The 16,077-nt window shown below is 45.3% G+C and overlaps 1 protein-coding gene across 6 annotated transcripts in view; it reads right to left on the bottom strand.

The window, feature by feature from the left end:
* Positions 1–16,077, bottom strand: part of MYO9B (myosin IXB) — an 84,191-nt gene that overhangs the window by 35,313 nt on the left and 32,801 nt on the right. For all 6 annotated transcript variants that reach the window (XM_075611236.1, XM_075611237.1, XM_075611232.1 and 3 more), the window contains exons 3-8: positions 3,613–3,707; positions 2,913–2,975; positions 1,941–2,040; positions 1,652–1,752; positions 778–907; positions 204–293 (exon numbers count right to left, since the gene is read on the bottom strand). In XM_075611236.1, the coding sequence (XP_075467351.1) occupies positions 204–293; positions 778–907; positions 1,652–1,752; positions 1,941–2,040; positions 2,913–2,975; positions 3,613–3,707 (579 nt within the window). The remainder of the gene's footprint in view (positions 1–203; positions 294–777; positions 908–1,651; positions 1,753–1,940; positions 2,041–2,912; positions 2,976–3,612; positions 3,708–16,077) is intronic.

Raw genomic sequence — 16,077 nt, 5'->3', positions numbered from 1 at the left:
ACAGTTTCACGTTTTTACTTCTAATAGTTCCAATTTTATTTTCGGCTGCTCTTAAAAATGGCTGCCACCATACCTTCTATGCACCACTGTATGTCAATAGCAATACAGAATTAAGTCAGCTTGGTAATGTGTCAGTTCATCCTGCTGTTTAACCACTTCAATGCTGGAGGCCCAGACAAGTGATCTCTCCTGCACCCACTCACCTCATTGAGGCTGTACGGTAATATCAGCTTCTCATTCACGGTGACTGTTTTCCGCTTGGTAAGAGCCTCCACCAACAACTCCCTCTTCACCTGTTGGAATAAAACAAGAGGGGTGTGACTCAGACCCTTCGTCCTTCAAGAGGGCGCGTCTCACAAGAGACGGGCGCGTCCCCCCGTAAGGTAATATCATGGGTGCAGGAAAACTGGAACTTACAGGGAGATGGGGCAGATAAGTGCAGGACACAGATGTGAGAGCATCAGGGACAGATGAACCCCGAAACAGATTAACCCATTTAGTGCAGGAAAGGACGGGCAGTGTGTTGGGGAACCTGGCCGTGACTAGGTTAACTTAAACCCTACCTCTCTGTCACGTTCTTTCTAGTGCCCTTATACTATAACACTTGGTTGCTCACTGTCCCCATATCCCTCCTATCTGTCCTCTCTGCTCCTGCTCACCCAGGCCGCCCCCTTTTCTTGTCACTGTCTTCTGTCCCTTTCCTGCATGAGAGAAGAGGACAGGCAGAGGGCAAAAGGGAGGCACTGTATGCCCAGCACTGTGCGGGATGGACGCTACCTGCAGAAGCTGCGACAGTGTGTCCAACACCTCCGGGGGTCCAACATCCAGACCCTCGTCCCTGCCCGAGGTTTTCTTCTTATAGGTGACGTTACCCAGGTAAAGAATCGCAGACAGCACTGAAAATATCCTGAATACAGGAAGAAAAACAATGCAGACTATGAATGTGATCTACAGTTGGCTCTCAATTGAGACTGGGTGAGGGAGCAAGGTGGTTATTTACTAAAAAGGCGCAGTAAAGAAATGTAAACACAAAAATGTACACGATTTTGCATTGCTTCTCATTGAGGGCCTCTAAATGCAGGGATGCTTGTCAAACTAATGTTTACTCAAGAGGGGTGCAGGGCTGCTCCCCTTCTGTTATATCACTATGTATCCCTCTTTCTTTTCATAGTCTCTAATTGTATAAGGGCTGGCTAGGTGGACTGACCAGAATCCCCTTGATTCAGAAGAAGAAACCAAAATCATCTTTGCTTTAACCATTACACCGCCCAGGTACATCCTGGCCACTTATTCGTTTTCTGGGGTGCAGCCTATGGAGCGACCAGTCCAGTTGAAACGGCAGTGGACCACCCACCCTCCACTTCCATTACTGACATCCAGGGCCTGGTTGGGTCATGTGATCGCTCACATGACGAGGAAGTGCCAGACGCCCTTTGGCTTTGTAAAAGTTAAAAGGTTGAGACAAAAAATAAATAGCAGCGAACTGCCAAGGGAGCCAGGTTGTTTAAAAATGAAAATTTTTATTGATAATACAATCACCCAAAGGAGGTGTAGGACCTCCTACGCGTTTCGCACCCTAGGGTGCTTTATCAATGAGTTCTTATTTTTACAAACCAACAGAGCTTGCACTTCTAAGTTTTAAAATACTCACTGTTTCTTTGTGGCTGGGAGGAAACCAACCATTTCCATGGCTTGTTTCAAACGTTCAAAGTCATGCCGCAGATCCTCCCCCTCCTCCACCTTAAAGTTGTTCTGGAGAGAGAGAGAGGAGGCGGCATTAGTGCATTACCAAACCTTGCAATCGATTAGGGCCCCCCTTTTCCTTCTGCATCAGCATCACTCCATGACATCACCTGGCTCAGCACCACTCAAATAGCTCATTACAGCCCTTTGATCTTGACAGTTGGGAATGAAGCAGCTTAAAGTTATCTGCCAATTACCTGGTTGAGGTAGAAATAGTCTTCCGGCTGCTTGAGCTGGAACTCTCTCCTCTCCTCTTCCGAGATTCCCAGGAGCAGGTAATAGAAGACATGGTAATTCCTGCAGGAGGAGAGACGGAGCTCAGAGGCATGCAGGGGAGAGTAAAGCTGCGGCCATAGTGTGCAAGTAGGCGGGCGCACGCCTGTCGCCTGAGCGATTTGTGGACTCCATTCAAGCGCGCAATGGGCAGGCCTGGCCGTGACATCACCAGGCTGGTTGGCCCTGATTGGTTGAAACGCTCGCGAGACGCGGCCTTCGCATTAAAAAAAATCTATTTTTTGTCTCCTCCAAATCCTGCTGTACCGTCGCGGGCAGCATGGCCGGACTGGTGCACTTATATGAATTTGTTCGTGCGCACAATCGTGTGCACTATGTCCGCAGCCTAACAGGGGTGGGAGGTTCAACTCATGTAAAGGGCAGGAAGCAAAAGAACGTAGTTACTATGTCTCTATGCTGGGACTGTGCTGTAGTAACGTGTGTCGGTCTATAATTTTAAGTCTATGACCCAGGTCGCTAAACATCATTCAGTGGCCCTGTATGCAACAAGCCTGAAGTGGGAAAGCCAATGGCATAGGAGCATGGCATTGCCCGCATTGGCGAAGCCCATCTCACACACACACACACAAAATCTTAACCCAGTTACGAGTCCCTATGTCTGCTACTTCTAAACCAGGTGTCTCAAACTCTTCGACTGAGCCACCTGTGATGAAGCAGGGATATCCATAAAACGTGGCCTGTTGGTCGTCCTTGAGTACCGAGTTCGAGACCCCTGTTCTAAACCATCTCACTTGGACAATAGATTAGGTACAAGGAAAGAGACCTTCTCCTGAAGAGTTTATAAATAGTGTATTAACAGCTTTTCATGATAATGCATTGTTTTTCTATAGTGCCACTGGCAGTCAGAGAGCGATTCTCTCAGGTTAAATCCTTACCTTTCATTCTTTTCTTGAGAGACCAGGCGAGATTTTTCTAGAAGGTATTTTTCCACCACAGCCCTGTAAGAGAATGATGATAAAACGCAGGAATGAGGACTCTGTATGAGTGGGGTCACAGCAGGCAGCTGTGAAAACCCAAGGTCACAGTGCTAGGAGAATCATCACCATAAAACATGCTGGAAAGAATTTTACAGTCTTACTGGCTTCCCTAAACAAATCCAACGGTGCTAAAAACAAAGATTTGTCTGCTTCCGTTTCATTGGCAATTAAATGCAAATTGCCTTTTTTTAGGGTCTTTGAATAGGAAAGGGTTTGTCAAATCAAGTGTTTTATTTACCCTTTCCACCCTGCCCTCAGAGAACCAAAGAGAGGGGAATGGAGGATAGGGGTGGGACGACAGTGGGGGGCTTTGCCTGTGCAAACTCTTGAGGAACACACAGTGATATCAAACAAAATGTGATCCCTTAATCATGTCACTGCCATCAGTACACTTTGGTGTTAGGAGAGATTGATCCTATAAAAGCATCACAGGTCACACTGTTAGAGTATCCCCTCCCGTACTCTTTCCTTAATATATTAAACCTGTCCTGTTTGAGCTCCCAGATATTCGGTAGTGTTATCTCTGTGTACACCGGTCTCCTTACCCCCGCACAATGACACCCACTACCCACCCCCACCTCGCCCCCTTCCCACTCACCCCCGCACGATGCCACTCTCCAGATAGTTGACCTGAATGAATTTCCCAAAGCGGCTGGAGTTATTGTTGTGCGCCGTTTTGGCGTTTCCAAAGGCCTGGAAGAAACAGGAACGGAAGAGAGTCAGAGACAGAGCCCTAACCAAGATAGGAGCCAGGGAATCGGAACCAATTACAGAACTCTTGACCCATTGACACAGATGGCTGAGATTTCTGATCTCATTGAAGTCTAGGGGAGCACACAACGTGCAAGGACATGATACTGTTGAAGTCTATGGGGGAAGGGATGCAAGAGGGCGATCCTATTGACATTGAGGAGGGCAACTCATGCATTTAAGGGGACGTTCCAGCTGAAGTCTATTAGGTGTAAAGAGCAAGAACCCACTGAAGTTTATAGGGGGCAATAGATGTGTGTAAAAGGGTGATCGGGCAGAAGTATATGGGTGTTACTAGCATGTGTAGGTTCCATATTCCAGCGAAGTCTGTGGGGTGAAACAGTGGGTGCAAAGGTATGATCCTACTGAACTCTAAGGGTTCAGTATTGCCGTGTGTACGAGGGTTATCCCACTAAAGTCTATAGGAGCAGAGTATCTAGTGTGTCCAAGAGGGCAACCCTGCTTTTTTTTTAAAGGGCAAATGTAACAGAAGAGTTAACCCCCTCATTGCTGGTGTCGGCACCCAAGGCACTAACCCCTTTGCTCGAGAAGTGCCCAGCAACACCCAGAGAGAATTCCATCTCAAGTTTAAATCGAGCGCAGTTTCAAACTTCACACACTAAATACATTTTTATGTTTTTCCCCCTGATATCTTGTGTTCTGAGGCAGTAATTCCATGTATGTATGTATTTCGAGAGATGTCCACAGTTTTGTGGGTGAGGTCATCTGTCTGGTATGTGCGGCCCCACAGGCAGAGCCCTGTCCAAAATAAAGCAAGACACCAGGGGTGATGCTGAAGCCCCCCCCCCTTACACTGGTTTTCTAGTTACATAGTAGATGAGGTTGAAAAAAGACATATGTCCACCAAGTTCAACCCATGCTAAATTCAGTAGACACTTACCCTATAGTTGTATTTACAATAAATTGAGGAAGGCAAACAAAAAACCCCAGTGAAACATTAGGTCTCATAAAGGGGAAAAATTAATTCCTTTGCGATTCCAGTAATGGCTTCTCCCTGGTTCAACATCCTTCCCACGTTTACTTATTTGGTATATATCCCTGTATACCTATCCTTTCTAAAAAGATGCCCAACCTTTTCTTAACGATATATATTGTATCTGCCATCACAGTCTACAGGAGTCATGAATTCCATATTTTAACTGCCCTTACAGTAAAGAACCCTTTCCTTTGTTGCTGGTGAAATCTCCTTTCCTCCAACCTTACGGGATAAATCTGTGTCGTTTGTACTGCCCTTGGGATGAATACAGGCATACCCCGGTTTAAGAACACTCACTTTAAGTACACTCGCGAGTAAGGACAAAATCGACTAATAGGCAAACGGCAGCTCACGCATGCACCTGTCAGCACGTCCTGAACAGCAATACCGGCTCCCTACCTATACTGAAGCTGTGCGCAAGCGGGGAGACTATAGAGCCTGTTACACATGCGTTATTTACATCAGTTATGCAGGTATATGACGATTGCAGTACAGTACATGCATCGATAAGTGTTAAAAAGATAGTGCTTCACTTTAAGTACGTGTTCGCTATACATACATGCTCCGGTCCCATTGCGTACGTTAATGTGGGGTATGCCTGTAGTTCTTTTAAAAGTTAATTGTATTGACCCTGAAATATATTTGTATATAGGAAAAAGGGAGAGGGGGGGGGGGGGGAAAGGGGGACTCAGCACTCATTGACCATACAAAAGATATCAAAAAATAGGAATACGCCAAAAAAGAAAAATATTTAATCATGAAAGCACAAGAACATAACGCTGGAACAATGTCCTACACGTGAGCAGCAAAATAACTAACAGTGATCAAAACTCTCAAGGTGCAAGGGAAAATTGGGGGGCAACGTTTCGGGGTAATGACACCTTCCTCAGGTCCGTTCCCCAAGTTCCAACAGACCAAAGGTACTTCCCTATACCCTGTGCCCCAAACACAATGAAAAATCCCTAATGACATCAGCTAGCAATACTAGATTCACAAAGAATGAGCAAATGCTAGGAGACAAAAAATGTCCAAAGCAACAAGAGGAGATACTGTATAATGCACTTGATCCGGATGAATCCGTGACTGTCCTGCGAAAAGTTGCTCTGTCTCTCAACCTCCTGCTGCTGAAGAGGGGTTGCTGCTAGAGCTGCCGTCTGATCCAGATTGAAGTATGCTGCCGGGAATGACATCACAGGTGGGCGGGATGAGGCACAGCTGTCTATTGGTGCAGCCGTCTGCCAAGCGTCGTCCAAGGTCCGCCCCAATGTGGAAGAGAAGATAATCAAGTACAACAGTGTAATGCGCATGTGCACCAACTCATAATATTGGCTAGCCAATGCGTTGCCAAGCCGACATTCAGGGGAAGTCACCGAACGTATGCACATGGGTATGCGCATGCGTACATCTAGTAGATTATACTGCAAGCTTCCTCCGTTGTCACGGTGATGACCGGTATAGTGAAACAACGAGCCTGGCCATTGTGCAGAGCATGGTGAATGCAGTCAGCAAGAACAGCATATCTCCAAGGGGCATAAGAGGCAAAGGGAGACATAAAAGCTAGTGTAAATTAATAACCACATATACATTCTTTCAAAAGTCAAAGCACACTCACAGTCTTACAACTCATTCACTAGCCTAAACACATTAGAAGGGCCAATGTATAATTAACTGTGTATAAACTGTAAGCAATGTGCTGTACGCAAATGATCTTGATAAGGAAGGCCTGCGAATTCCATGTCTGACATCAATGTATATGATATGATCTGAGCCACAACCAGTGTCCAGTGATAGAGGTGGGTAGAGACAACCGCAGTTCAAGGATGGATCACAGCACTTCCTGTCAATGGTGAACAGAGGGCATTAGGTCACATAATTCAGTAAAAGGAGCAACAACGCGGATACACCAGCGGACAGGTCTGCGGACACGAGAGGCAATCAATGTGTTCCGTGTGTGTTTACTCACCGACCAGACAATCAGTGAGATACTGTAATAAACAGTTTAAAAATAACAGCTGAGGTCGAGCTCTTTATTCATGTCTGTAGGGGCCATTGTCCCCAGACGTCTGATACGTTTTCTAGGTATCACCACCACGACAATTCATGCTGTCAATCACCTGGAACCTTAATTGGCTGGCATTGTGCCCAGCCAGTGTGAATGATGTGCCACCAGTGCCTCTCAGTCACATCTGCGGATGGCAGCCTTGTGCTGTCAAATCCGATCCTTCACTGACTGAGTGGTCTCCCCCACATATCCCAAACAAGGGCATTTAATCAGGTAAATTACATATTTAGATAAAAAGGGATAGAAGTCCTTGATAGCATATTGTTTGCCCGTGTGTGGATGACGAAAGTATTCAGCCTCCTGGATGCTGCTGCACTGGCTACAGCTGTAGCATTTGTAGCACCCCAACTTGAGTCAGTAGGATGGTCTGTGTGACCACTGTGTCACCAATATCCGCTTTAACTAGTTGGTCTGGAATATTTTCCCCCCGTTTATAGGAAACATAGGGGTTTAAGAGCGAATGTCGGGGCAAGAAGGGGATCACTCTGTAACAGGTGCCAATGGCGTAAAATTGTATTTTTAATCGGTCCACTTTGTGTGCTGAAAGTGGACACAAATGGGATTGAAAATTGTATGGCTGTTTGATTAGCTCGTGAGTTACCATGAAGGGGTGACTACCTTAGTGGGACCTCTGCCTTGGATCTTTGATTGCTTAGTAATTCTCTAGTATAACCCCTATCTCTGCATTTCTCCTGCATCATTTCCAAACAGAGTGACATTTGCAGGTGTATTGATTATCCTCCTTGCCCTTACAAATTGACTGAATGGATGTCAGACATGGAATTCGCAGGCCTTCCTTATCAAGATCATTTGCGTACAGCACATTGCTTACAGTTTATACACAGTTAATTATACATTGGACCTTTTAATGTGTTTAGGCTAGTGAATGAGTTGTAAGACTGAGTGTGCTTGGACTTTTGAAAGAATGTATATGTGGTTATTAATTGACACTAGTTTTTTGTCTCCCTTTGCCTCTTATGCCCCTTAGAGATATGCTGTTCTTGCTGGCTGCATTCACTCTGCTCGATGGCCTGGCTCGTTGTTTCACTATACCGGTCATCACCGTGACAACGGAGGACGCATGCAGTATAATCTGCTAGATGTACGCATGCGAATACCCGTGCGTGCGTTCGGTGACTTATGAGCTGGTGCACATGCGCATGGTCTTCTCTTCCACATTGGGGCGGTCCTTGGACAACGCTTGGCAGACAGCTGCACCAATAGAGACAGCCGTGCCTCACCCCGCCCACCTGTGACGTAATTCCCGGCAGCATACTTCAATCTGGATCAGACGGCAGCTTTAACAGCAGCCCCTCTTCAGCAGCAGGAGGTTGAGACACAGAGAAACTTTTGAGGACAGTGACGTTGGATTCGTCCAGATCAAGTGCAGTATCACAGTTTCTCCTCTTGTTGCTTTTGGACATTTTGTTCTCTTAGCTTTTGCTCATTATTTGTGACTCTAGTATTGCTAGCTGATCTCATTGGGATTTTTTCATTGTGTTTGAGGCACAGGGTATAGGGAAATACCTTTGGTCTGTTGGACCTTAGGGAACGGGTCATTACCCCGAAACGTTGCCCCTCTATTTTCCCTTTCTCCTTCCCCCTCCCCTGTGTGGTGGTTCCTTGTCTTTCCCTCCCTCTGTGTTTTTCCCTTGCACCTTGAGAGTTTTGCTCACCGTTCGTTAATTTGCGGCTCGTGTATGACATTGTTCCAGCGTTATGTTCTTGTGCTTTCATGATTAAATATTTCTATTTTGGCATATTCCTATTTTTTGATATCTTAGTATAGTCAGTGAGTGCTGGGTATCCCCCCCCTTCTTTTTCCCTTTGATATTATTTGGAGGAATAAGGGTCCTCCCTGTTCTCTTGAGCACTCTGGACCTAGTTTTATGCATTTTTTGAGTGCTGTCTGTCTCCACATTTTTGTATATAGTTATCATATCCTATATTTGTAATATCTATCATCTCCCAGCCCTTGTCCATTCACTGCTGGATGAAGGCATCCACAAGGATCTTCCAGGTATTGTGGTTGCGAGCCTTTGGGGTCCAAGTTTCACATCCAAACGTGAGCACAGGCAGAATACTACTTCTTGAGGCACAGTGGATGGCTTCCTTGAAATGTAGTCTCGTTTCTTCCAAATGTGCTCCGTCACGTCTTCATTAATCTATTGATTTCTGTCAAAAGGTTCCCATCCATTGTTACAAGGTAGACTCTTCAATTTCTTCTAGTTCTATTCAGTTTATTTTCATCTTTGCAGACTTTGACCCAATTGTTGAGAATTACTTTGGTCTTACTGAGATTCATATGGAGGCGCACATTCATGCATTTCTTCAGCGAGTTCTACAATTTGCTGCTGGAAGTCTTCTGGACTTTTGGTAAAAATGTCATCAGCAAATCGTAGGTGACTCAAAATATTCACTGTTGATTTTGTTTCCTTTCCATTTAAATGTCTTAAACAATTTAAGTGTTGCAGTGAAAAGCTTTGGTGACATGGTGTCTCCCTTTGGCACTCCCGTGCTGATTCTTAGCTTGCTAGTATATTCATAATAATCTAATGGTTGATGTGGCTCGCTAATAAATGTTCTTTATAATACCAAGGTACACTTCAACATGGTCTTCATGCATCTAGGACCACTGAGGTATAGACAGCATCAAATGTTTATTCGGAATCTATGAATTTTAAAATGAGGGGTAGATCGTACTCTCTACTTCGGGAAATAACTTCATGTATGACTTGGATGTGATCCATTGTGTTGTATCCACTGCGAGATCCTGCTTTCTCTCTAGGCTAGGCAAAGTCCAGGGTCTGTTGCAACGGATTAGTGAGGATCTTCTTAACAATCTTGTTATTGGAAGTAGATTGATCAGTAGTTCTTGAGTTCTTTGTCTCCATTCTTGTGGATGACGACAACTATGGTATTGCTCCATTGTTCTTGAATCGTCCTGTTCTTCAAGCAGCACGTATAGTCTTGCGATGATTCTTTTTCTACTTTCCCGCCCCAGGTTCTTTCAAGATTTCAGGTGTAATTCCACCTTTCCCCAGGAGCCTTCCCATTCTTCATGGACTTTATTGCTTTTGTCACTTCTGGAAAGACGCATGGTACCTGATTGGTGATTTCTTTTCGCTTGGCCGCTGCTGGATTATGCCGTGTGTTATCTGTGTTCGTGTACAATTCCGTGAAGAAGTCCACTCCATAAGTGCAGTGTCTCTTATGGTTGATCCATCGTCTTGTTTGAGTACGATAATTTCCTTCTTCCCCACCATAAGTCGTTGCTTTGTCTGTAAGCTTTTGTTATCCTCAATGATCTTCTTCACGATATCACAGCAGCATTTTCTTACGTCTTCAGTTATATGTTTGCAAACGTCTTGCACAGCTCTGCAATATATTGTGTGTGTTTGTATTGCAGGTTTTTTGCAGCGATTCCCAACATGGGGTTCGTCCAAGAAAATATGTAATGGCGGATCCCAGGCTTGGGATATGTAATGGGTTCTTAAGCCTGTGTGGGGACTGTGCACTCCGTAAGGCCCCAAATTGCAACTTGGAATCTGTGGTATAGATGTCAATCACAGCATGAGCTCAGTGTTACTCCCCACAGCAGAAGAACTTTGTGGGGCGTGACTTTGGAAGCTCCCGCAGTAATTGACAGCTATACCACACATGCTGTCTGAACACACGGAGGGGCAGTTTGAGGCCTTTATTAAGTGCGTGTTCCCCCCACGAGCTCAGGACACTATACTGCCTAGGATCGGTCACACATTTTTGTTAGCTATAGTCTGTTAAGTAGGCAATAAGATTTATTAGGTGTTTGCAGAACAAATATTTTCTATGGCCGGGATGCACAGTGTAAAAAAGGTTGGGAATTATTGTTTTAGAGAAACTTGCATGGAAACACTAGGCTTTTTTTTATTGTATAAAAAAACATTTTATAAATCTTGGCCGCAATCACTGCAATCTTGGCATTTTCACTGCTTTCTTTCCTCAGGAACGAGCACTTGACTAACCCTTCATGAAACAATGCAAATTTAGGTCCCTAATTAACCGCGTGTGAAGACGAAAAATATCACAGAATGCACAATATTTCATATTTTTTCGAGAACATTAAATAAAGTGTCACATGGCTGGAGTGCTCGCTTTATTGCAACTTCAATAAATCATGAGAAAAAGCAAGAGCTCTGTGTGCTATAGAAAACTGTGATGCTTTTTCAGCAGATGGCTCTCAGATGGTGAAGAAACGCCAGTTTTCTGGTTATGATGCAGAGAGCCTGGCAGGAGAAATCCTGACTGGGATCAGAGTCAGGGCCATGAGGTCACAGGAAACACTGGCAAACCCCTTCTCTCCCAAAGCCATGTAGCCCTAGAGAAGGACTGGCAGGCCTATAGGACACTGCATATACCTCCTCAGTGCGATACAAAGAGGAGAGAGGTAATACAATATTTGGAGTCAGGAAGGAATTTATTTTTCCCCTTATGAGATATCATTGGATGATGTGTCACTGGGGTTTTTTTTGTTTGACTTCCTCTGGATCAATATGCTGTAAGTACGGATATAGGATAAAGTATCTGTCATCTAAATTTAGCATAGGTTGAATTTGATGGACGTAGGTCTTTTCTCAACTTCATCTACTATGTAACTATGTAACACAAGATGCACAGTGGTATATGCAGAGTAATGCGTTGCCAGTGGCTTTGGTAGGCCAGGGGTGCAGTCTGCCACTTATAGCTGCTGGCCACCTGATACTCTTTATCCGCAACATAAAAACACACACTGAGTCACACAGTAACATGTATTGATTCCAACACAGACACACCAATTTCTACACATTGAAATGCAGGTGTTATATGTGCATTAACCAAGTCACTGTTACCTGGTTTACTACACCTTTGGCCGAGGCCCAGCTGCCTCTGTCAGCACGCACGCACTGCATGCAGGCGGCGCGCTGAGAGGCAATTGACCGCTACCTGCGGTCTGTAGGGAGCATGGTTTGAGCGGAGGATCCGTTCGTTCAGCCGCACCCCTGTCGGCAGACACAGACAGACACACACACGCCACCTCCCGAACTCCTTCCCGCCTCATTGGCACACTCGCGCACCACGTGACGCGTCAATGCTTCAGAACACCACCTTCTGGTGGCGCTGGCCGGCTGACGCATCACAGCACGTAGGGAGCCACGGAGGGAGGAGGCAGCAGGGACCAACAGATTGCAGGTAAGGGGCTGGTGGCGCGCAGCGGGTCCTCGGTCTATGGGGTGTTTAGCAAGGTTTTTTGATATGTGAGGGTTTGAGAGACTATTTTACTTCTTGTGATGAATACATTTATATTTTTTTGAATACCAGAGTGCTACTTGTGGGATACTTTTTTTCCTCTTGTTTACACACCAATATATACACTGATCTGTACACTCACAGACCCACCAAACTAGACACCCTCTACAACTCGATATACCGCTTTGTACTACAATGTAACTACTACATATCACTGCACAATGCTCCATTACCTAGATTGGCTATCACTCAAATCCAGGCGCAAAGTACATTTTTCCTGTCTTGCCTTCAAATACTTTCTGAACACGTTCCTCACCCCAACTACCACACGCAGCTCTTCCCACCAGAGATCTGACTGCAGAAGGCTGTTCACTGTCCCAAGGTTCAACAAGGAATCCGCCCGCTCCTCCTGTTACCCTGCACCTCATGTCTGGAACATCCTGCCAGAGACTCAAAGCCGCCACCAATCCAAGTTCTTTCAAGACTTCAGCAATCTCACACTTTTATCTGGTCTGTAACAGTTACATACGCCCAGAACATATTCTCTCTAACGGTCCGTGAAATGTCTGTACATTGAATGTATAACCTCTGTTCATTTAATGTAAACCACGTATTGTCATCATAACCATGTGCCCAGGACATTTCTTGAAAAGTGAGAGGTACCTCAATGTATTACTTCCTGGCGAAACAATTTTAGAAAAAAACAAAAAAAACACCTTTATATGTTGCAGATATTAAATGGGTATGCTTCACCCCTGACAGAGTAAGAACCCCATAAAAACAGCAGCAGCAGCATGCCATGTCTCAAGTCTCTTGTAATTTTGGTCCATTGGAAAGTAACACACAGACACAGAAGACACAGACGACACAGACCTCAACATTTAGTTACTTCAATAAGACAAACCAAAATGTAGGAGGAAATGAATGATTTGGGGATTCACATTCATTTACGTTTAAAGGGGCCCTTGTCAAAGCAGTTGGAGTAAAAACTGGAGCAGCGTATTAACAAGAGGGATTTATAAGGTGCGGTTATATGGGGCAATGTGAGCAGTTACATGGGGCAATAGGAGGAGTTATAGGAAGCGGTTATATGGAGTAATAAGAGGTTATAGGGAGCGATTATTTTCGGCAATAGGAGTTGTTACAGGGAGCCAAAATTCATACAGGGTCCCTGATGTTTATCTGCTTATACATCAACACCATCATTTGTAACAATTCATGCGAGTGCTGGGATTGACACCACCAAAAGATTAGAAGATAAAGGTTACAAAATCCCTCCAAAGCATATGTTTGCAGGTTTAACCCATTTAACTGGTCATTGGCCCACACTGATCGCGGGAGGGACTGACCCTTTCAAGCCATCCTGAGCCCATGAGCGGAGGCAGCTGCAGCAAGTCCTAATGACATAAGGAAACAGACATAATTAGCTGTCTGCTTTTCATGGATACAGGAAGTGGAAATTAAATTGCACGGACTGGTCAGTTACTAGCTCTGGAGAGACTCCAGTTATATTCAACTCTTTGAAGCTTGGGGGGGAGGTGGGGGGTAGAGGGGAAATTTGCCTCATCTGAACTCTTTCGCTGCTAGAGGGGACCTGCCAGGTAGTTGCGATGAGCTGTTGGACTCTCCGGCACCAGGGGGGTTAACACAGAGACATGGCGCGCCTCCCATAGAGGAAGCACTGTTGCTATTTTTTGCTGAATTGGCCTGTGGTTTTGCACACTGTTTGAGACTCTGTAATTGGAATTTTACCCAGGAATGGGACGGGTTTGATGTAATGCATCATGGGTGTGACCGGCCCAGCATGGGGGGAGGGGAGAATCAAAAAAAAGAGAGAGGCGTTTATGCTTATAAAATAGTTTTCCTTTCCTTATGTAACAAATAGCAGTTACTTGCCCCTTTTTTTATTCTAGGCTTAGCTGCGAAAATCACAGAGTACTTGTGTTTTAGGTAAATATATTTCCTCTGGGACCTTTAAAACCCAGACACATTTTATACAGACCGGTTCATAACGGCCTGGGTCACGGACGCAGAAATTCTCCGTTCTCAGGCAGGGGGCTGCAGAGCTGCTATATACAGACCGGTTCATAACGGCCTGGGTCACGGACGCAGAAATTCTCCGTTCTCAGGCAGGGGGCTGCAGAGCTGCTATATACAGACCGGTTCATAACGGCCTGGGTCACGGACGCAGAAATTCTCAGTTCTCAGGCAGGGGGCTGCAGAGCTGCTATAGTGCTCTTAAATGCTGACATCCCGTAAAACTGGTAGGTATGTTATCTTGCTATGGCAGGGGTGCCCAACTCCAGTCCTCAAGACACCCAAAAAGGTCAGGTTTTAAGGATATCCTAGGTTCAGCAGAGGAGCCACCTGTGCTGAAGCAGGGATCTCCTTAAAACCCGACCTGTTGGTGGCCTTTGAGGACTGAAGTTGGCCACCCCTGTGCTAAGGGCTTTCAGTCACTACCACAAAAGGGAAGTTATGAGTGTGTTTATATACCCAGGGAAAGTTTAAATGTTTTTGTAGAAGTTTTTTTTTTTTTAACTCTGTCATAAAACTGTTAATCTCAGTTGATTTATGACAGGGGTGGGTTTATGTTGTTTCAATTGGGGGAAAATCGTACTTAAGTCTGAGCAAAGTATTATGAAAATCAGATTTCAACAGGGGTGTGTTTTGGAGCAAACACGCAATTCCTCATAATTACTATGCCAGTGACCTCTCTGGGAAAAAACCTATGACATACTGTATGGTAATGTACGGTATAGGGATTTCTATTTTATGTTTTATCCTGTTATTTTAAGAAACTGTCCAGCATTTACTGTAATTGTATTCCTTTTTTTATAATCTAAACACTGTGTTTGTATATATATATTAAAACGTCTAATACGTGATTCTTTGGGGTCTGAATGAACACTTGTACGCTCTGAAGAGAGAATTTTAATTTTCGGACACATTTTGCTTCAACAGATTGTGTGTTAAGTGCATACTTCTTTGAAGTGAAACTTCTTTCATGGCAGTGGCATCCAGAAAAATCTGATCGGGGGGAAAAAACTTAAAATGTTCACGAAAATTCTGAATTGTATTGTATTCCGACACCCCCACACCCACCCATCCACCCACCCACACCACACACCCCTCCCCCCCCCCCCCCAAGTAGCAGGCCTCTCTGCTGCAGTTGCGGGCGACCTCCTGTGTAGGCCCCATCCCTGCGCCGAAAGTTCAGAGGCAGGGTTCAGAAGGTGCGTGCGTGATTTGCATTGAGGGGGTTGATTGATGTGAGGTGCAGGGGAGGGGAAGAGAGGGTGATGTGAGGTGCAGGGGGGGAGGGGAGAGAGTGATGTGATTTGCAGGGGGGAAGGGGAGGTGATTGAGGTACAAGGGGGGAGAGGTGATGTGAGGTGTAGGGGGGAGATGGTAATGTGAGGTACGGGGGGGGGAAGAGGGTGATGTGAGGTACGGGGGGGAGGAGAGTGATGTGAGGTACAGGGGGGGGGAGAGGGTGATGTGAGGTACAAGGGGAGGTGGGAGGTGTGATGTGCAAGGGGGATTGTGTGTGATGTGAAGGGGAAGTATTATGTGTGTGGGTGAGGGGGAGAGATGGGGGTGTGAGAGATAGAGGGGGAGTCTCGCAAAGGCCACCGACACTGGGGGTGGGGACGCAATGGAAACTATTGTCCTGGGCCCCAGAAAAACAAACAGTCTACAGCCCTGTTTGGTATGACCACACACACACACACAAATATAAGGAGTATGTGCCGAACACGCGCCTTCACAAATCAAACTTCACTGTATTTTATCAATCAAATTGTACTTTCATGTTAATGATATTTATAGCATGAAACACTTTTGAGTGTCAAAACAAACAGAAGTTTCATTTATAATGCGTGTGCTTGGCGCACACCTGCTAATTCTATAATTTACAGGGACCGGAGACCCTGGCAGATATATTAATTTACATAGTTTATTTGCATATTTTTTCAGGTGGTGGAAGC

This window comes from Ascaphus truei, chromosome 8 (assembly GCF_040206685.1).
Source record: "Ascaphus truei isolate aAscTru1 chromosome 8, aAscTru1.hap1, whole genome shotgun sequence".
Taxonomy (NCBI): domain Eukaryota; kingdom Metazoa; phylum Chordata; class Amphibia; order Anura; family Ascaphidae; genus Ascaphus; species Ascaphus truei.
This window is presented reverse-complemented; position numbering and strand designations above follow the sequence as displayed.